The sequence below is a fragment of the Pseudophryne corroboree genome, chromosome 11, assembly GCF_028390025.1.
Source record: "Pseudophryne corroboree isolate aPseCor3 chromosome 11, aPseCor3.hap2, whole genome shotgun sequence".
NCBI lineage: Eukaryota > Metazoa > Chordata > Amphibia > Anura > Myobatrachidae > Pseudophryne > Pseudophryne corroboree.
The window spans coordinates 330,603,957-330,626,689 of NC_086454.1; the positions used below are offsets into that span (position 1 = coordinate 330,603,957).

The window sequence follows — 22,733 nt, forward strand, 5'->3', positions numbered from 1 at the left end:
CTGTGTCGGCAGTCGGCAGGCAGTCCGTCCATCCATAATTGTATTATTATTATAATATATACCACCTAACCGTGGTTTTTTTATACCACCTAACCGTGGCAGTCCGTCCATAATTGTATACTAGTAAACTATCCAATCCATCCATCTCCATTGTTTACCTGAGGTGCCTTTTAGTTCTGCCTATAAAATATGGAGAACAAAAAAGTTGAGGTTCCAAAATTAGGGAAAGATCAAGATCCACTTCCACCTCGTGCTGAAGCTGCTGCCACTAGTCATGGCCGAGACGATGAAATGCCAGCAACGTCGTCTGCCAAGGCCGATGCCCAATGTCATAGTACAGAGCATGTCAAATCCAAAACACCAAATATCAGAAAAAAAAGGACTCCAAAACCTAAAATAAAATTGTCGGAGGAGAAGCGTAAACTTGCCAATATGCCATTTACCACACGGAGTGGCAAGGAACGGCTGAGGCCCTGGCCTATGTTCATGGCTAGTGGTTCAGCTTCACATGAGGATGGAAGCACTCAGCCTCTCGCTAGAAAACTGAAAAGACTCAAGCTGGCAAAAGCACCGCAAAGAACTGTGCGTTCTTTGAAATCCCAAATCCACAAGGAGAGTCCAATTGTGTCGTTTGCGATGCCTGACCTTCCCAACACTGGACGTGAAGAGCATGCGCCTTCCACTATTTGCACGCCCCCTGCAAGTGCTGGAAGGAGCACCCGCAGTCCAGTTCCTGATAGTCAGATTGAAGATGTCAGTGTTGAAGTACACCAGGATGAGGAGGATATGGGTGTTGCTGGCGCTGGGGAGGAAATTGACCAGGAGGATTCTGATGGTGAGGTGGTTTGTTTAAGTCAGGCACCCGGGGAGACACCTGTTGTCCGTGGGAGGAATATGGCCGTTGACATGCCAGGTGAAAATACCAAAAAAATCAGCTCTTCGGTGTGGAGGTATTTCACCAGAAATGCGGACAACAGGTGTCAAGCCGTGTGTTCCCTTTGTCAAGCTGTAATAAGTAGGGGTAAGGACGTTAACCACCTCGGAACATCCTCCCTTATACGTCACCTGCAGCGCATTCATAATAAGTCAGTGACAAGTTCAAAAACTTTGGGTGACAGCGGAAGCAGTCCACTGACCAGTAAATCCCTTCCTCTTGTAACCAAGCTCACGCAAACCACCCCACCAACTCCCTCAGTGTCAATTTCCTCCTTCCCCAGGAATGCCAATAGTCCTGCAGGCCATGTCACTGGCAAGTCTGACGAGTCCTTTCCTGCCTGGGATTCCTCCGATGCATCCTTGCGTGTAACGCCTACTGCTGCTGGCGCTGCTGTTGTTGCCGCTGGGAGTCGATGGTCATCCCAGAGGGGAAGTCGTAAGCCCACTTGTACTACTTCCAGTAAGCAATTGACTGTTCAACAGTCCTTTGCGAGGAAGATGAAATATCACAGCAGTCATCCTACTGCAAAGCGGATAACTGAGTCCTTGACAACTATGTTGGTGTTAGACGTGCGTCCGGTATCCGCCGTTAGTGCACAGGGAACTAGACAATTTATTGAGGCAGTGTGCCCCCGTTACCAAATACCATCTAGGTTCCACTTCTCTAGGCAGGCGATACCGAGAATGTACACGGACGTCAGAAAAAGACTCACCAGTGTCCTAAAAAATGCAGTTGTACCCAATGTCCACTTAACCACGGACATGTGGACAAGTGGAGCAGGGCAGGGTCAGGACTATATGACTGTGACAGCCCACTGGGTAGATGTATGGACTCCCGCCGCAAGAACAGCAGCGGCGGCACCAGTAGCAGCATCTCGCAAACGCCAACTCTTTCCTAGGCAGGCTACGCTTTGTATCACCGCTTTCCAGAATACGCACACAGCTGAAAACCTCTTACGGCAACTGAGGAAGATCATCGCGGAATGGCTTACCCCAATTGGACTCTCCTGTGGATTTGTGGCATCGGACAACGCCAGCAATATTGTGTGTGCATTAAATATGGGCAAATTCCAGCACGTCCCATGTTTTGCACATACCTTGAATTTGGTGGTGCAGAATTTTTTAAAAAACGACAGGGGCGTGCAAGAGATGCTGTCGGTGGCCAGAAAAATTGCGGGACACTTTCGGCGTACAGGCACCACGTACAGAAGACTGGAGCACCACCAAAAACTACTGAACCTGCCCTGCCATCATCTGAAGCAAGAAGTGGTAACGAGGTGGAATTCAACCCTCTATATGCTTCAGAGGTTGGAGGAGCAGCAAAAGGCCATTCAAGCCTATACAATTGAGCACGATATAGGAGATGGAATGCACCTGTCTCAAGTGCAGTGGAGAATGATTTCAACGTTGTGCAAGGTTCTGATGCCCTTTGAACTTGCCACACGTGAAGTCAGTTCAGACACTGCCAGCCTGAGTCAGGTCATTCCCCTCATCAGGCTTTTGCAGAAGAAGCTGGAGGCATTGAAGAAGGAGCTAACACGGAGCGATTCCGCTAGGCATGTGGGACTTGTGGATGCAGCCCTTAATTCGCTTAACAAGGATTCACGGGTGGTCAATCTGTTGAAATCAGAGCACTACATTTTGGCCACCGTGCTCGATCCTAGATTTAAAGCCTACCTTGGATCTCTCTTTCCGGCAGACACAGGTCTGCTGGGGTTGAAAGACCTGCTGGTGACAAAATTGTCAAGTCAAGCGGAACGCGACCTGTCAACATCTCCTCCTTCACATTCTCCCGCAACTGGGGGTGCGAGGAAAAGGCTCAGAATTCCGAGCCCACCCGCTGGCGGTGATGCAGGGCAGTCTGGAGCGACTGCTGATGCTGACATCTGGTCCGGACTGAAGGACCTGACAACGATTACGGACATGTCGTCTACTGTCACTGCATATGATTCTCTCAACATTGATAGAATGGTGGAGGATTATATGAGTGACCGCATCCAAGTAGGCACGTCACACAGTCCGTACTTATACTGGCAGGAAAAAGAGGCAATTTGGAGGCCCTTGCACAAACTGGCTTTATTCTACCTAAGTTGCCCTCCCACAAGTGTGTACTCCGAAAGAGTGTTTAGTGCCGCCGCTCACCTTGTCAGCAATCGGCGTACGAGGTTACATCCAGAAAATGTGGAGAAGATGATGTTCATTAAAATGAATTATAATCAATTCCTCCGCGGAGACATTGACCAGCAGCAATTGCCTCCACAAAGTACACAGGGAGCTGAGATGGTGGATTCCAGTGGGGACGAATTGATAATCTGTGAGGAGGGGGATGTACACGGTGATATATCGGAGGGTGAAGATGAGGTGGACATCTTGCCTCTGTAGAGCCAGTTTGTGCAAGGAGAGATTAATTGCTTCTTTTTTGGGGGGGGTCCAAACCAACCCGTCATATCAGTCACAGTCGTGTGGCAGACCCTGTCACTGAAATGATGGGTTGGTTAAAGTGTGCATGTCCTGTTTTGTTTATACAACATAAGGGTGGGTGGGAGGGCCCAAGGATAATTCCATCTTGCACCTCTTTTTTCTTTTCTTTTTCTTTGCATCATGTGCTGATTGGGGAGGGTTTTTTGGAAGGGACATCCTGCGTGACACTGCAGTGCCACTCCTAGATGGGCCCGGTGTTTGTGTCGGCCACTAGGGTCGCTAATCTTACTCACACAGCTACCTCATTGCGCCTCTTTTTTTCTTTGCGTCATGTGCTGTTTGGGGAGGGTTTTTTGGAAGGGACATCCTGCGTGACACTGCAGTGCCACTCCTAGATGTGCCCGGTGTTTGTGTCGGCCACTAGGGTCGCTAATCTTACTCACACAGTCAGCTACCTCATTGCGCCTCTTTTTTTCTTTGCGTCATGTGCTGTTTGGGGAGGGTTTTTTGGAAGGGCCATCCTGCGTGACACTGCAGTGCCACTCCTAGATGGGCCCGGTGTTTGTGTCGGCCACTAGGGTCGCTAATCTTACTCACACAGCTACCTCATTGCGCCTCTTTTTTTCTTTGCGTCATGTGCTGTTTGGGGAGGGTTTTTTGGAAGGGCCATCCTGCGTGACACTGCAGTGCCACTCCTAGATGGGCCCGGTGTTTGTGTCGGCCACTAGGGTCGCTAATCTTACTCACACAGCTACCTCATTGCGCCTCTTTTTTTCTTTGCGTCATGTGCTGTTTGGGGAGGGTTTTTTGGAAGGGACATCCTGCGTGACACTGCAGTGCCACTCCTAGATGGGCCCGGTGTTTGTGTCGGCCACTAGGGTCGCTTATCTTACTCACACAGCGACCTCGGTGCAAATTTTAGGACTAAAAATAATATTGTGAGGTGTGATGTGTTCAGAATAGGCTGAAAATGAGTGTAAATTATGTTTTTTGAGGTTAATAATACTTTGGGATCAAAATTACCCCCAAATTCTATGATTTAAGCTGTTTTTTAGGGTTTTTTGAAAAAAACACCCGAATCCAAAACACACCCGAATCCGACAAAAATAATTCGGTGAGGTTTTGCCAAAACGCGTTCGAACCCAAAACACGGCCGCGGAACCGAACCCAAAACCAAAACACAAAACCCGAAAAATTTCAGGCGCTCATCTCTAGCGGATACCCAATCAGGAATCAGAAGTTCCATGAGGAGCAAAAAAATAACATTTTAAACCTACCGGTAAATCTTTTTCTCCTAGTCCGTAGAGGATGCTGGGGACTCCGTAAGGACCATGGGGTATAGACGGCAGTGGCGTGCGGTGAGGTCATTGGCTGGTGAGGCACTGCAGCCATAATGAGCCGCAAAGTCCGGCGATGAACCTTACCACCACTTGTGATGTCATAGAAGTACGCTGACAGTGCCTGCCTACTTCTATTTTTTTATTTAAACATTTATTTATTTTTTGCAAATATGTGTTTTAGGTAGCCCTTGAGTTGAAATAGTTGGGGGATTGGGATCAGAGTTGGGTACCCTTATTTTTTGTTTTGTTTTACACATAACAGCAGACAGCGTCCCCTTTTTACACATTACGGCAGAAAGCGTCCCCTTTTTTACACATTACGGCAGACAGACCCCCTCTTTTACTCATTACGGCAGACAGCGTCCCCCTTTTTTTTTTACACATTACGGTAGAGAGCATCCCCTTTTTACACATTACGGCAGACAATCCCCATCTTTTACATATTACGGTAGACAGCGTCCCCCTTTTCTTTTCTTTTTTTTTCTTTTTTTACACATTACGGCAGACAGCATCCCCCTTTTTACACATTACGGCAGACCGCGTCCCCATTTTTACACATTACGGTAGACAGTCCCCATCTTTTACACATTACGGTAGACAGCGTCCCCTTTTTACACATTACGGCAGACAGTCCCCATCTTTTACACATTACAGTAGACAGCGTCCCCTTTTGACACATTATGGCAGACAGATCCCATCTTTTACACATTACGGTAGACAGCGTCCCCCTTTTTTACACATTACGGCAGACAGTCCCACTTTTTTTTTTTTTACACATTGCATCAGCAGGGGGGGGGGGTTCGTACTTGCCTTGGGGGGCACAATCCACCATCCACACTCCGGAGCAGACAGCCGGCGGCAGCAAGGAGCAGGTCTCAGGGGCTAAGTAGGGACGGCGGCAGCGGAACTCAGGTGCGACGGCGGGACAAGGGGAAGGCCTCACAATCGGAACAGACTCAGACACAGACCGGGACTCGCAGCTCGGCAGGTTCCCGCTCCACCGCTGCTGGTCAATGTTAGCGACAGGGGCGTGCTATGGGTTGAAAGCACGCCCCTGTCACTCCCCTGTCAAAGCGGCACTTCCACATAGTGCCGCTTCAGCTTCATTTTTTAATGGGCTTTTACTGCCCAATTCTTGGTCCCGCTTCCTGCCGTGCTCACTGTCAGCAGGAGGCACCGACAGCGGTGCCTCCTAACCTCATTAAAACAAATCTTTTACACACTAGCAATCATTAAAATAATATAAAGCCTAATGCATATACTTATGACACAGGATATGTGTCATAAGTATTTTCTTTATATTATTTTAAAGATTATGACAGGGGAGGCACTGCCTCCCCTGACTGCACGTCCCTGATAGACGGGCTCCGCAGGAGACATGGGCACTCTTAGACCTTTTAATGGGCGTGAGCTGGCTCCTCCCTCTATGCCCCTCCTCCAGACCTCAGTTATAGAACTGTGCCCAGAGGAGGCGGCCATTTCGAGGAAAAGGATTTTGTTAATTAAGGGTGAGATACATACCAGCCCACACCATAAACACACCGTATAACATGGTATATAACTAAACCAGTTAACAGCATGAACAACAGAAATCAGCAACAGTCTGATCTCAACCGTACACAACTCTCGTGTAACTACATCAGTAACTATGTACAAGTACTGCAGATTAATTCCGCACTGGGACGGGCGCCCAGCATCCTCTACGGACTAGGAGAAAAAGATTTACCGGTAGGTTTAAAATCTTATTTTCTCTTACGTCCTAGAGGATGCTGGGGACTCCATAAGGACCATGGGGATTATACCAAAGCTCCAGACCAGGCGGGAGACTGCGGATGACTCTGCAGCACCGATTGAGCAAACAGGAGGTCCTCATCAGCCAGGGTATCAAACTTATAGAATTTTGCAAAAGTGTTTGAACCCGACCAAGTAGCTGCTCGGCAAAGCTGTAATGCCGAGACACCTCGGGCAGCCGCCCAAGAAGAGCCCACCTTCCTAGTGGAATGGGCCTTCACCGATTTTGGTAACGGCAATCCTGCCGTAGAAGGAGCCTGCTGAATCGTGTTACAGATCCAGCGTGCAATAGTCTGCTTGGAAGCAGGAGCGCCAACCTTGTTGGCCGCATATAGGACAAACAGAGGCTCTGTTTTCCTAATACGAGCCGTTCTGGCTACATAGATTTTTAATGCCCTGACTACATCAAGGGACTTGGACTCCTCCAAGACATCCGTGCCACCGGCACTACAATAGGTTGGTTCACGTGAAACGACGAAACCACCTTAGGTAGAAATTGTGGACGAGTTCTCAATTCCGCTCTATCCACATGGAAAATCAGATAGGGACTCTTGTGGAACAAGGCCGCCAATTCTGACACCCGCCTTGCAGATGCCAAGGCCAATAACATGACCACTTTCCACGTGAGAAATTTTAACTCAACAGTTTGAAGTGGTTCAAACCAATGTGATTTAAGGAACTGCAACACCACGTTCAGGTCCCACGGTGCCACAGGGGGCACAAAAGGAGGTTGGATGTGCAGTACTCCTTTCACAAAAGTCTGTACTTCTGGAAGAGAGGCCAACTCCTTCTGAAAGAATATTGATAAGGCCGAAATCTGCACCTTAATGGAACCTAACTTTAGGCCCATATCCACTCCTGACTGCAGAAAATGGAGAAAACGACCCAGCTGGAATTCTTCCGTAGGAGCATTCTTGGATTCACACCAAGACACATACTTCCTCCAGATACGGTGATAGTGCTTCGCCGTTACTTCCTTCCTAGCTTTAAGTAGAGTAGGGATGACTTCCCCTGGAATACCTTTCCTAGCTAGGATCTGGTGTTCAACCGCCATGCCATCAAACGTAATCGCGGTAAGTCTTGGAACACTTACGGCCCCTGTGGTAACAGGTCCTCTCGGAGATGAAGCGGCCAAGGATCTTCTGTGATCATTTCTTAAAGATCTGGATACCAGGCCCTTCGAGGCCAGTCTGGGACAATGAGAATCGTCTGAACTTTTGTTCTTCTTATGATTCTCAATATTTTTGAGATGAGCGGAAGCGGAGGGAACACATAGTAACACCGTGGGTGTATCAAGTGGTCTAACGCATCCACTGCTATTGCCTGATGGTCCCTTGCCCTGGAACAATATGTCCGAAGCTTCTTGTTGAGGCGTGACGCCATCATGTCTATTTGAGGGAGTCCCCAACAACTTGTCACTTCTGCAAAGACCTCTTGGTGAAGTCCCCACTCTCCTGGATGGAGATCGTGTCTGCTGAGGAAGTCTGCTTCCCAGTTGTCCACTCCCGGAATGAATACCGCGGACAGAGCGCTTACATGATTTTACGCCCAGCGAAGAATCCTGGTGGCCTCCACCATTGCTGCTCTGCTCCCTGTTCCTTCCGCCCTGGCGGTTTACATGCGCCACGGCTGTGATATTGTCTGACTGGATCAGAACGGGTAGGTTGCGAAGGAGATGCTCTGCCTGTCTCAGGCCGTTGTATATGGCCCTTAATTCCAGCACGTTTATGTGCAGACAAGCCTCCTGGCTTGACCATATTCCCTGAAATTTTTTTACCTGTGTGACTGCTCCCCAACCCCGGAGGCTCGCGTCCGTGGTCACGAGAACCCAATCTTGAATTCCAAACCTGCGACCCTCTAGAAGGTGAGGACTCTGGAGCCACCACAGGAGAGAAATCCTGGCCCTGGGGGACAGGCTTATCATCTGATGCATGTGGAGATGGGACCCTGACCACTTGCTCAGTAGGTCCCACTGAAAAGTTCTTTCATGGAACCTGCCAAACGGAATGGCCTCGTAGGCCGCCACCATCTTTCCCAACACTCAAGTGCATTGATGAATCGACACTTTTTGGTTTCAGCAGAACCCTGACCATGTTTTGGAGTTCCAGAGCTTTTTCCACTGGGAGAAAAACCCTCTGCCGTTCCGTGTCCAGAATCATGCCCAAAAACGACAGCAGAGTTGTAGGGACCAACTGCGACTTTGGCAAATTTAGAAGCCAGCCGTGTTGTTGTAGCACTCTCAGAGAGAGAGCCACACTCTTCAGTAATTGTTCTCTTGATCTCGCTTTTATCAGGAGATCGTCCAAGTACGGGATAATTTTGACACCCTGCTTGCGCAGGAGTACCATCATTTCTGCCATTACCTTGGTGAAAATTCTCGGGGCCGTGGAAAGCCCAAATGGCAACGTCTGAAACTGGTAATGACAATCCTGTACAGCAAATCTCAGGAACGCCTGATGAGGAGGATATATGGGGACATGAAGGTATACATCCTTTATGTCTAGTGACACCATAAAATCCCCCCCTTCCAGGCTGGAGATCACTGCCCGGAGAGATTCCATTTTTTATTTGAATCTCTTCAAATATAGATTTAGGGATTTTAGGTTCAGAATCGGTCTGACCGAACCGTCCGGCTTCGGGACCACAAACAGGGCTGAATAGAACCCCTTTCCCTGTTGCAACTGGGGAACCTGGATAATCACTTGCTGTTGACACAGCTTTTGTATAGCCGCCGAAACTATTGCTCTCTGTGGGAGAGAAGCTGGCAAGGCCGATTTGAAAAATCGGCGTGGAGGCACCTCTTCGAACTCCAGTTTGTAGCCTTGGGACACAATTCCTATCACCCAAGGATCCAAGTCCGAATGAACCCAGACCCTCCCTCATATATAACGCTGCATCCTTTATGTGACCTAATGTCAATAAAACACTGTCTTTATCGAAGGTGTCCATGTCAGATGACAAGTTATCTGCCCATGCTGCAATTGCGCTCCCCACCCATGCCGACGCTACCGCCGGTCGCATAAATTGATTTTAAGGTAGTTTCCTGCCTGCGATCCGCAGGATCTTTTAAGGTCGCCGTGTCCGGGGACGGTAGGGCCACCTTTTTGGACAAGCGCGTAAGGGCCTTGTCCACCTTGGGTGAGGATTCCCACCGCAACCTGTCCTGTGAGGTGAAAGGATACGCCATTATAATTCTCTTGGGAATCTGCAGCCTTTTGTCTGGAGTTTCCCAAGCCTTTTCAAATAAAGCATTCAGCTCATGTGATGGGGGAAATGTTACCTCAGGTTTCTTCCCCTTAAACATACAGACCCGTGTGTCTGGGACAGACGGGTCTTCTGTGATATGTAATACATCTAATATCGCAATAATCATGTATTGAATACTCTTTGCCACCCTTGGGTGCAACTTTGCCTCATCATAGTCGACACTGGAGTCGGAATCCGTGTCGGTATCAGTGTCTGCTATCTAGGTAAAGGGACGTTTTTGGGACCGTGAAGGGTCTTGTGACACAGTAAGAGCCATGGAGTGACTCCCTGGTTGGCATTTGGACTCTGCTTTGTCCAATCTCTTATGTAATAAAGCCACATTCGCATTCAAAACATTCCACATGTCAACCCAATGAGCCGTCGGCGGTGCCTCCGGAGACAATACTACCATCTGCTCTGCATCCTTCCTAGAAGAGCCCTCGGTTAAGACATGTCGACACACACGTACTGACACCCCACACACACCGGGATATATGGATATGGGGACAGACCCACAATAAGGCCCTTTGGAGAGACAGAGAGAAAGTATGCCAGCTCACACCCAGCGCCCTGTGGTTCTGAAACAAAGTCCCAGACTAGTAAGCGCTTTTATAATACATTTTGCACCAAATTAATGTGCCCCCCCTCGTTTTGCACCCTGTTACTTGTGTACAGCAGGGGAAGAGTCCGGGAGCAGCTTCTCTGCAGCAAGCTGTGGAGAAAATGGCGCTGGTTAGAGCTGAGGGAACAAGCTCCGTCCCCTCGATGGCGGGCTTCGGTCCCGCTGTTTCTCTATACTTGTGCCAGCCTATATATGAGGTAAAAATTGCTGCCAAGGGCGCCCCCCCTGCGCCCTGCACCCTTGCTATGCCGTTGTGTGCGTGGGAGCAATGGCGCGCAGCGCGACCGCTGCGCGGTACCTCACGGAGATCTGAAGTCTTCTGCCGCCTTTAAAGTCTTCTTGCTTCCTATACTCACCCGGCTTCTATCTTCCGGCTCTGCGAGGAGGACGGCGGCGTGGCTCTGTGACAAACAGCGAGGACGACACCTGTGTTCCGACCCTCTGGAGCTAATGGTGTCCAGTAGCCTAAGAAGCAGAGCCTATAAGTAAAGTAGGGATGCTTCTCTCTCCTAAGTCCCACGAAGCAGGGAGCCTGTTGCCAGCAGTGCTCCCTGAAAATAAAAAAAACCTAACAAAAGTCTTTTCAGAGAAATTCAGTAGAGCTCCCCTAGTTTATGACCAGTCTCCTCTGGGCACAGAATCTAACTGAGGTCTGGAGGAGGGGCATAGAGAGAGGAGCCAGCTCACGCCCATTAAAAGGTCTTAGAGTGCCCATGTCTCCTGCGGAGCCCATCTATACCCCATGGTCCTTACGGAGTCCCCAGCATCCCCTAGGACCTAAGAGAAAAGGTGTTCCATCCAAAAGATACAGTGAGAAATATGCAAATATAGCTTACTGTGAAACCCAAAATATACAGGAAGCAAAATCAAGTAGCGACAGGAAAGAATAGAAGTCAACAATAGATACAGAGCGGTCAGCTCTGGATGATAACAGTACATGGACTGTAGTTGAAAGGCCGAATAAATGTAAGACAAATCAAGAACAAGTGGGCCTTTTGCAGGAAGCTGAATGCAGATGGGACTATTGCTCTTTATAAAGCCCACCTTGTTGCTAAAGCAGAGGTTCCCAAACTGTGTGCCGTGGCTCCCTTGGGTGCCTCGGGACACTTGCAGGGGTGCCCTGGGTTGGTGGTCCAGGACCAATTCAAATTATTCATGGTCAATACAATAGGCAAAACCAGTGCTGGTGGCTGCCAGTCATAAAATATGTGGCCAAACAGAAGCAAATCTTGTCCCTCACCACACAACTGACCCTAAGGATGACATATAAACACGATCTACTTAAGGTAATATTTCTTTCTAAATTTCTCAATAAGAAATTTTTGGCCTAGGGGTGCAGTGAAAAAAAATTCTAATATTCTAGGGCGCCGTGATTGAAAAAAGTTTGGAAATCACTGTGCTAAAGTATATACACAAAAATCCGAGATAGACTACGGAGAGATTTTTTTGCCTGTCGCAAGGTACAGCACCTTGAGGTTAGTCATTGCCACACTTCATTATTTATTATTATACCAGTTAGACTTTGATTCTGCATTCCTAAATGGAGAGTTAATTGAGAAGATTTATATGGAACCACCTGAACATTATGATGAGAATATTTTCCAAGAGGGAAAAGTTTGCCTCTTCTAGAAATCTTTGTACGGCCTAAAGCAAAGTGGTCGTTGTTGGTATGTAAAGCTGGATGTTGTGCTGCTAGAGATGAATTTTGTTAGGTCAGAGATTGATCACTGCTTATATCACAAAACTATAGAAGAAAAGCGGCTCATCATTGTGTACGTGGATGATCTATTGCTAGCAGGTCAAGAAGAGCACATTACCGATGTAAAACAGCAGCTGAAACAAAGATTCAAGCTAAAGGATTTAGGCCCTGCAAATCATTTGTTAGGCATGAGAATTTTACAAAACCTGAAAGATGGGACTGTTACAATTGATCAACAGACAGATATTGAAGCAACATAGGAACAAAGGGTGCAGGTGCACCATACACCATTAAAATTATTATAACCATAATATAATATTTGAGGTTCTTGGCATATATTGGCCAGTATATGAGCCTGCCCACCTGCTTCACGGTGACCTCATCGGACAGGTCCCTAACACTATAGGGGTTCACCTCCGGGACGCAGAGCACCCCCAGACCACCCCAGCCAAACCACCCCAGGGAATCACACAGAAAAAGGATATGAGTGAAAGATCAGTGTTCAGCAAATGAAAGAGGCTGCTGAATGTAAGAAAAGAAGAGGACAGCAGTAAAGTGTCAGAGTGTTAGAATGTGAGGTTTAGCTGAGCAGTGTTAGAAGTGTAAAAAATATGTGAAAAAAGCTACATAAATATAAAACAAACACAATGTGATATAAGCAGTGCCAGATAAAGGTCCTGGTGGGCCTGGAGCTGAAATTTATAAAGGGCCTATTGGGGGCTGCCGCAGGGGGTGTGGCTACTGATAAGGGGGTTTGGTCTGTGTTGTGAGGTGTGACTAGCACCAAGGAGGGCATAGCTACCCATCTTCTTTCACCCAATGCAATCTCCCTCTCCTCTTTGCTTATATGAAGCATATACCGGTCTAAACAAAAACACAAAAAACACAAACTATGGTTTATTAATAAAATAAAATTAATGTTATTGAGGTTAGTAATACTCTGGGAACAAAACAAGGCCCAAAATACGTGATTCTAGCTTTTTTGTCAATTTTTGGAAAAATTGCAAAACCAAAACCAGTCACAGCATTTTCGACACACCTCAGAGTTGATCGCAGCAGCAAATTTGTTAGCAGTTGGGCAAAACCATGGTGGTCATTCCGAGTTGATCGTAGCTGTTCTAAGTTTAACACAGCTACGATCGTAAACTCGGACATGCGGGAGGGCGCCCAGCACAGGGCTAGCCCACCCCGCATGTCTGTGCCAGCCCCCCCGCACAAACACAAAAGCATCGCACAGCGGCGATGCCTTTGTATTTGAGGAGTAACTCCCGGCCAGCGCAGCTCCTGCGGCTTGCCAGGAGTTACTCGTCGCTGCCGCTGGCCGCAGCGGCTGCGTGACACATCACGCAGCCGCCGCGGCCCTCCCCCCCAACGGTCCGGCCACGTCTGCGTTGGCCGGACCGCTCCCCCTAAACCCCCTCCCGCCTAGCGACCACCTCTGTCTCAGAGGCGATCGCTAGGCAACGATGACTGCCATGCGCCGGCACACTGCGGCGCCGGCGCAGTTCTGACCCGATCGCACGGCTGCGAAGAAGTGCAGCGTGCGATCGGGTCGGAATGACCCCCCATGTGCATTGCAGGTGGGGCAGATGTAACATGTGCAGAGAGCGTTAGATTTGGGTGGGTTATATTGTTTCCATGCAGGGTAAATACTGGCTGCTTTATTTTTACACTGCAATTTAGATTGCAGATTGAACACACCCCACCCAAATCTCTCTCTCTCTGCACATGTTATATCTGCCCCCCCTGCAGTGCACATGGTTTTGCCCAACTGCTAAAAAAAATTTGCTGCTGCGAGGCAGAAGTAGAAACAGACACAGGGGCCGGATTCAGAGTTGCAAGCAAAGCCAAAAAGAACACAACTGGGCAAAACCATGTGGGGCTAATACAGGTTGAGTATCCCTTATCCAAAATGCTTGGGACCAGAGGTATTTTGGATATCGGATTTTTCCGTACTTTGGAATAATTGCATACCATAATGAGATATCATGGTGATGGGACCTAAATCTAAGCACAGAATGTACTTATGTTTCATATACACCTTATACACACAGCCTGAAGGTCATTTTAGCCAATATTTTTAATAACTTTGTGCATTAAACAAAGTGTGTGTACATTCACACAATTAATTTATGTTTCATATACACCTTATACACACAGCCTGAAGGTCATTTAATACAATATTTTTTAATAACTGTGTGTATATTAAACAAAGTTTGTGTACATTGAGCCACAGAAAACAAAGATTTCACTATCTCACTCTCACTCAAAAAAGTCCGTATTTCGGAATACTTGGATATGGGATACTCAACCTGTACAACATGTGCAGAGAGATTTAGATTTGGGTGGGTTGTATCCTACTAATACTGAGCAGCTTCATTTTTATGTTGCAATTTAAATTATAGGGGTAAATGTATTACCCTCCGTTATGGGGGAGCAGTATCAGCGCACCGATACTGCTTCTCCCCTCTTCTATTACTGTTGCGGTGCTGGCTCAGATAGCGCCCCTTTCCATATCGGCGCTGCTATCTAATGTAACCCATACACTTGTGAGATATTAGGTACAATCCTTCGATTTCGACCGCATCTGTGAGAGAAATCGAAGGATTGAATGCACATTTTAGGTACCTTGCGACGCGATGTGCGGTCACGCCGCTCGAATATCACGTCTCATGATAGCATGTGCTGCACTTAATATTTATTGAATCGCAGTGCGATCGCATGTGATTTTAAAAACACTTGCAATATATCGCACTGCGATGCGCGATGGGCACCCACTCGGCGGTGACGTGCCCATCCCGTGATTTCCATACGATCTATCGCATGGTAATCACTTTGGCAGTACAGGTGTGATTTCATCGCACCTGAACTGCCGGTGCGATGCCCCACGATGTCACGTCGCGGGGCATCGCACAAGTGTATTGGCACCAATACAGATAGCACACTGATATGAGGGGGCATGTATGAACAGTCAGCATTGCTGACCGTTCTGACACCTGCAGCTGTCCGTTTCGACAGCTGCAGGTGGCGATGCCCATTCACTGCAGCAGGGACAGAGCTGTCCTTGGCTGTGGCGGGTGCCGGCTCCGGACAGCGTAGGGGATCTCACGTGAGTATGAGATTCTGCACATGCACAGTGGAGTCTGAGATTCTGCGTATCAGCACTGAGCAAATCAGGTATATTTTTAACATGCGTCATTTCCCCGATTTCTCAATAGATCGCTAATCGGTGGATCATCAGTTCAGACAGATTTGAGAATCACAGCCATTGATGTATGGAGGGCAGTAACTTGCAGGAACAGTGTGAAGCTGCTCAAATAATAAGGCTGTTCTAAGCAGAGTGTGACCGCTTGACCGAGGTCTGCTAGGAAGGATCAGTCTGTGTGGTCACATTCAGATTAGGTAGTCCCTTGTACCCAATAACTCCAGTTCACCTGGTCCTGATTGCGGGAGGTCTCAGTCCGTTCGTGGTATGGTAACCTCAGCGGCTCTGAGTCAGGACTGAGTGGTTTTACATAAAAGAAATGAGTATAGTGTGCTGCGCTCCTTTACTGGATAATTATTTGGGCCAGAGTAACGTCCATTATTCACACTACAGCACACATCTGTCACATTACAGCACACAGCAGCATCTATTATTCACATTACAGCGTACAGTGGTGTCACATTAAAGCGCACAGCGGCATCTGCTATTCACATTACACTGCCCAGTGGTGTCTGTTACTCACATTACAACACACAGCAGCATCACATTACAGCGCCCATCGACATCCGTTACTCACATTAAAATGACCAGCGGCGTCCGTTATTCACATTACAGCGCACAGCGACTTCGCATTACAGCGCCCAGTGATGTCTGTTACTCACATTACAATGATCTGCGGCGTCCATTACTTACATTATAAAATCCAGGGGCATCTGTTACTCACATTACAGCGTACAGCATCGTCCGTTATTCACATTACAGTGTACAGCGACGGCACATTATTCACATTACAGCGTACAGCGAAGGCACATTATTCACATTACAGCATACAGTGAGGGCACATTATTCACATTACAGCGTACAGCGAAGGCACATTATTCACATTACAGCGTACAGCGAAGGCACATTATTCACATTACAGCATACAGTGAGGGCACATTATTCACATTACAGCGTACAGCGACGGCACATTATTCACATTACAGCATACAGCGACGGCACATTATTCACATTACAGCATACAGCAGCGTCACATTACAACACACAGCGACGGCACATTATTCACATTACAGCGTACAGTGACGGCACATTATTCACATTACAGCGGCATCACATTACAACACACAGAGGCATCCGTTATTCACATTACACCACCCAGCACCATCTGTTACTCACATTACACCGCGGGTGGCGGTGCCGATAGAACTGTTCTATCACAAGAGCACTTCGTTTGCAGGCAGAGGCAGATGTCAGAGAGATTAGAGAAGACTCATACTCACCTCTCCTGCTGGATCCACTGCAGCAGCACCGTCTCTTCCTCTGAGGTCTGCGCGATGACGTCAATGGAGCTTGGCGCGCAGATCTCCTCCTCTTCCTGACAGCCGGGTTGTGTGGGGACGGGACCTCTTCTCCTGTTAGTGTCCGGTGGCCGCAGTGCACGAGGCAAAGTACATTAAGTTAGTGAGGCGCGGGTGTGGTGGGTGGGGCCACAGATGACAGGTGGGCCCACGCCCCAATCAGCCCACCGGGGCTCTGCTTGGTAGAACTAATGACCAATCCGGCCCTGGTCATCAGAGTTCTGTCTTGCCCACTGCTTGCAGTAAATGAGGAGGATGAAAGTACAGAGCCACAATTCGTTTGCACTACTGCTGAATAGAGTTCCTGTCCTGGCAGCAGGGTTTTGCAGGGAAGCCTGGTGATGAAACTCCTTCAGTTAAGTCTCCTTCTCCGTTCCTGCCATTGGGGACCTGCCAGCAGCGGGATTCCCCTACCCACAGTCAAACAAATCGCGGGCATAATGCCGTGAGGGGGCGTGGTCTAATGCCGCGAGTGGGCGGAGCTACGATTGTGGGTAGTGAACCTTAACAGAAACTTACTCTATGAGTCTATCAGGTCCCCCGCATGTGCCACTGACCGGTGCTGCCGCTGGGGGTGTGTGAGGGGGGTTCCACTGGTGTTCTTGATGCCGGAGGGGGCGGGCCCTAGGGGGGCGCTGTAGGCTGCAGTAGCAGGAAAAAAAAATCCTGTCTACAGCACAATAGACATTTGCAGATACCGTGGGCCTATTTTGGAGGGTGGGCCTGGAGCTGCAGCTCCATCAGGCCCATTGTTAATCCGGCCCTGGATATAAGTGTTGAAAGTAAATGTAAGTAGTGATGAGCGGGTTTGGTTCCTCGGAAACCGAACCCCCATGAACTTCACCCATTTTACACAGGTCCGAGGCATACTCGGATTCTCCCGTATGGCTCGGTTAATCCGAGCGCGCCCGAACGTCATCATCCCGCTGTCGGATTCTCGAGAGATTCGGATTCTATATAAGGAGCCACGCGTCACCGCCATTTTCACTTGTGCATTGGAAATGTTAGGGAGAGGACGTGGCTGGCGTCCTCTCCGTTTATTAATGTTGATGCAAATATTTGTGCTTATTGCTTAATTGTGGGGACTGGGGAGCAGCTGTATTATATAGGAGGAGTACAGTGCAGAGTTTTGCTGACAGTGACCACCAGTATATATAGCAGTACGGTACGGAAGGACACTGCTCTACCTACCTCTGTGTCGTCAAGTATACTATCCATCCATACCTGTGGTGCATTTCAGTTGTGCACAGTATATATAGTAGTAGGCCATTGCTATTGATACTGGCATATAATTCCACACATTAAAAAAATGGAGAACAAAAATGTGGAGGTTAAAATAGGGAAAGATCAAGATCCACTTCCACCTCGTGCTGAAGCTGCTGCCACTAGTCATGGCCGAGACGATGAAATGCCATCAACGTCGTCTGCCAAGGCCGATGCCCAATGTCATAGTAGAGAGCATGTAAAATCCAAAAAACAAGGGAGGGTCATTCCGAGTTGTTCGCTCGGTAAAAATCTTCGCATCGCAGCGATTTTCCGCTTAATGCGCATGCGCAATGTCCGCACTGCGACTGCGCCAAGTAAATTTGCTATGCAGTTAGGATTTTTACTCACGGCTTTTTCTTCGTTCTGGCGATCGTAATGTGATGGACAGGAAATGGGTGTTACTGGGCGGAAACAGGCCGTTTTATGGGCGTGTGGGAAAAAACGCTACCGTTTCCGGAAAAAACGCAGGAGTGGCCGGAGAATCGGGGGAGTGTCTGGGCGAACGCTGGGTGTGTTTGTGACGTCAAACCAGGAACGACAAGCACTGAACTGATCGCAGAAGCCGAGTAAGTCTGGAGCTACTCAGAAACTGCTACGAGGTGTGTAATCGCAATATTGCGAATACATCGTTCGCAATTTTAAGATGCTAAGATTCACTCCCAGTAGGCGGCGGCTTAGCATGAGCAAATCTGCTAAAATCCGCTTGCGAGCGAACAACTCGGAATGACCCCCAAAAGTATAATGACCCAAAAATCAAAATTAAAAGCGTCTGAGGAGAAGCGTAAACATGCCAATATGCCATTTACGACACGGAGTGGCAAGGAATGGCTGAGGCCCTGGCCTATGTTCATGGCTAGTGGTTAAGATTCACATGAGGATGGAAGCACTCATCCTCTCGCTAGAAAAAAGAAAAGACTTAAGCTGGCAAAAGCTCAGCAAAGAACTGTGCGTTCTTCTAAATCACAAATCCCCAAGGAGAGTCCAATTGTGTCGGTTGCGATGCCTGACCTTCCCAACACTGGACGGGAAGAGCTTGCGCCTTCCACCATTTGCACAGCCCCTGCAAGTGCTGGAAGGAGCACCCGCAGTCTAGTTCCTGATAGTCAAATTGAAGATGTCACTGTTGAAGTACACCAGGATGAGGATATGGGTGTTGGTGGCGCTGGGGAGGAAATTTACAAGGAGGATTCTGATGGTGAGGTGGTTTGTTTAAGTCAGGCACCCGGGGAGACACCTGTTGTCCGTGGGACGAATATGGCCATTGACATGCCTGGTCAAAATACAAAAAAAAAAAAAAAAATCACCTCTTCGGTGTGGAATTATTTCAACACAAATGCAGACAACAGGTGTCAAGCCATGTGTTGCCTTTGTCAAGCTGTAATAAGTAGGGGTAAGGACGTTAACCACCTAGGAACATCCTCCCTTATACGTCACCTGGACCGCATTCATCAGAAGTCAGTGACAAGTTCAAAAACTTTGGATGACAGCGGAAGCAGTCCACTGACCACTAAATCCCTTCCTCTTGTAATCAAGCTCCTGCAAACCACACCACCAACTCCCTCAGTGTCAATTTCCACCTTACACAGGAAAGCCAATAGTCCTGCAGGCCATGTCACTGGCAAGTATGACGAGTCCTCTCTTGCCTGGGATTCCTCCGATGCATCCTTGAGTGTAACGCCTACTGCTGCTGGCGCTGCTGTTGTTGCTGCTGGGAGTCGATCGTCATCCCAGAGGGGAAGTCGGAAGACCACTTGTACTACTTCCAGTAAGCAATTGACTGTCCAACAGTCCTTTGCGAGGAAGATGAAATATCACAGCAGTCATCCTGCTGCAAAGCGGATAACTCAGGTCTTGTCAGCCTGGGTGGTGAGAAACGTGTGTCCGGAATCCACCGTTAATTCACAGGCAACTAGAGACTTGATTGAGGTACTGTGTCCCCGGTACCAAATACCATCTAGGTTCCATTTCTCTAGGCAGGCGATACCGAAAATGTACACAGACCTCAGAAAAAGAGTCACCAGTGTCCTAAAAAATGCAGCTGTACCCAATGTCCACTTAACCACGGACATGTGGACAAGTGGAGCAGGGCAGGGTCAGGACTATATGACTGTGACAGCCCACTGGGTAGATGTATTGCCTCCCGCAGCAAGAACAGCAGCGGCGGCACCAGTAGCAGCATCTTGCAAACGCCAACTCGTTCCTAGGCAGCCTACGCTTTGTATCACCGCTTTCCAGAAGAGGCACACAGCTGACAACCTCTTACGGAAACTGAGGAACATCATCGCAGAATGGCTTACCCCAATTGGACTCTCCTGGGGATTTGTGACATCAGACAACGCCAGCAATATTGTGCGTGCATTACATCTGGGCAAATTCCAGCACGTCCCATGTTTTGCACATACATTGAATTTGGTGGTGCAGAATTATTTAAAAAACGACAGGGGCGTGCAAGAGATGCTGTCGGTGGCCCGAAGAATTGCGGGCCACTTTCGGCATTCAGCCACCGCGTGCCAAAGACTGGGCACCAGCAAACACTCCTGAACCTGCCCTGCCATCACCTGAAGCAAGAGGTGGTAACGAGGTGGAATTCAACCCTCTATATGCTTCAGAGGATGGAGGAGCAGCAAAAGGCCATTCAAGCCTATACATCTGCCCACGATATAGGCAAAGGAGGGGGAATGCACCTGACTCAAGCGCAGTGGAGAATGATTTCAACGTTGTGCAAGGTTCTACAACCCTTTGAACTTGCCACACGTGAAGTCAGTTCAGACACTGCCAGCCTGAGTCAGGTCATTCCCCTCATCAGGCTTTTGCAGAAGAAGCTGGAGACATTGAAGGAGGAGCTAAAACAGAGAGATTCCGCTAGGCATGTGGGACTTGTGGATGGAGCCCTTAATTCGCTTAACCAGGATTCACGGGTGGTCAATCTGTTGAAATCAGAGCACTACATTTTGGCCACCGTGCTCGATCCTAGATTTAAAACCTACGTTGTATCTCTCTTTCCGGCAGACACAAGTCTGCAGAGGTTCAAAGACCTGCTGGTGAGAAAATTGTCAAGTCAAGCGGAACGTGACCCGTCAACAGCTCCTCCTTCACATTCTCCCGCAACTGGGGGTGCGAGGAAAAGGCTAAGAATTCCGAGCCCACCAGCTGGCGGTGATGCAGAGCAATCTGGAGCGAGTGCTGACATCTGGTCCGGACTGAAGGACCTGCCAACGATTACTGACATGTCGTCTACTGTCACTGCATATGATTCTGTCACCATTGAAAGAATGGTGGAGGATTATATGAGTGACCGCATCCAAGTAGGCACGTCAGACAGTCCGTACATATACTGGCAGTAAAAAGAGGCAATTTGGAGGCCCTTGCACAAACTGGCTTTATTCTACCTAAGTTGCCCTCCCTCCAGTGTGTACTCCGAAAGAGTGTTTAGTGCAGCCGCTCACCTTGTCAGCAATCGGCGTACGAGGTTACTTCCAGAAAATGTGGAGAAGATGATGTTCATCAAAATGAATTGTAAATCAATTCCTCCGTGGAGACATTCACCAGCAGCAGTAGAAATACAGTAGTGTAAATTCCTGGCGCAAAGTTATCAGCCCAATCTGAATCCTCAAAAGATCTGTCCAAATAACAGATCAAGGAAATACTTAAAAGGAAAAAAGTGAAAGGATAGATCAAAGGCGATAACAACAATCTTTAAAATTGGGTATACATCACATATTCTGTGGTCTCTTCAGGTGATCGCTGAATTAAAAGTCTCTCAATGTCCAGATGTCACACATGGAAGAAAGAGAAATAATGCAATCTATGGGTAATATTGCTTTAAACACTATAAACAACCAGCCTATGAGTGTCCAGAAAGGAGGCCTAAGGTGCCAGAACCCAAATTTGATGGTAGATAGGGATAGAGTCTCGCCACCACTCCGTAGGTATTTTTGGACGTACCAAAACTCACATCAAAATAGATAAGGACAGGTATATAAAAGGTATCTTTAAATGCTATATCCACCGTGTCATAAAGCAAGAAGGAGTATTTTCCAATAAACGTACCCCACTCACTTTTGGAGGGGGATTGTTCCCACGTATAAAGGTATCTTTCAAATCAGGATAACATCCACGATAATCCAATAAAGTTTTTATTTAAAAGTTCATAAAAAACAGCAATAGGTTGTTTTTCTATGTGGTGTCCACTTTCTGATTTGTACAGGAAACATGCAGGTCAGATGTTATAGACAAAAATTGGCATAATCCGGTTTTATGTCAATACTGTCATGTAAAGCATACTTCAAAAAAATGGTATTCCATAGAAAAAACAAAAAATAATAAAAAAATTGATGAAAGAATCACTACCTGGTTTCACCAACGACGTTTCGACCTCCCTGGTCTTTTTCAAGGTGCCTATCCAGGTAGTGATAACACAGATATTTATACCCCCAAACAGGAAATGATGATTGTCCCACAGTATGCTGGGTAACGAATTGTTATAAAGAGCAAATAGCAAATAAAAATGATAAAGGAACATATTTATACATTGCAGGATATATTTCTTATTTCTTATTATGCCAAAAATGTTTTGGTTGTTGAAATTCCAGATAAGAACAGTGAGGATGGAAAAATCGCAATGACGGACGCCATGCGTTCCATCTTGCGTTCCACCTAACCGGAAATGGAGCTGCGTGCGTTCCACGCTGCGTTCCATTTACCGGAAGTGAGTCTAGCGGCTCTTCCGGCCGGCGATGGTTATGATTATCGGCAAAAGAGTCTCTCTAAACCTCCGTGTTATCAAGTAGAGGGGCTAAAAATGGCAACACATTCTACTAATACTTTAGTTGTTTAAAAGGAGCCTATT

The 22,733-nt window shown here is 47.8% G+C and overlaps 1 protein-coding gene across 1 annotated transcript in view; it reads right to left on the reverse strand.

Annotated features, from left to right (window-relative positions):
* LOC134969663 (C-signal-like) overlaps positions 1-22,421 on the reverse strand; it is a 105,891-nt gene extending 83,470 nt beyond the window's left edge. The window contains exon 1 of the mRNA XM_063945752.1: positions 22,235-22,421. Coding sequence (XP_063801822.1) covers positions 22,235-22,406 — 172 coding nt within the window. The 5' untranslated portion in view covers positions 22,407-22,421. The remainder of the gene's footprint in view (positions 1-22,234) is intronic.
* Positions 22,422-22,733: the final 312 nt, after the last annotated feature.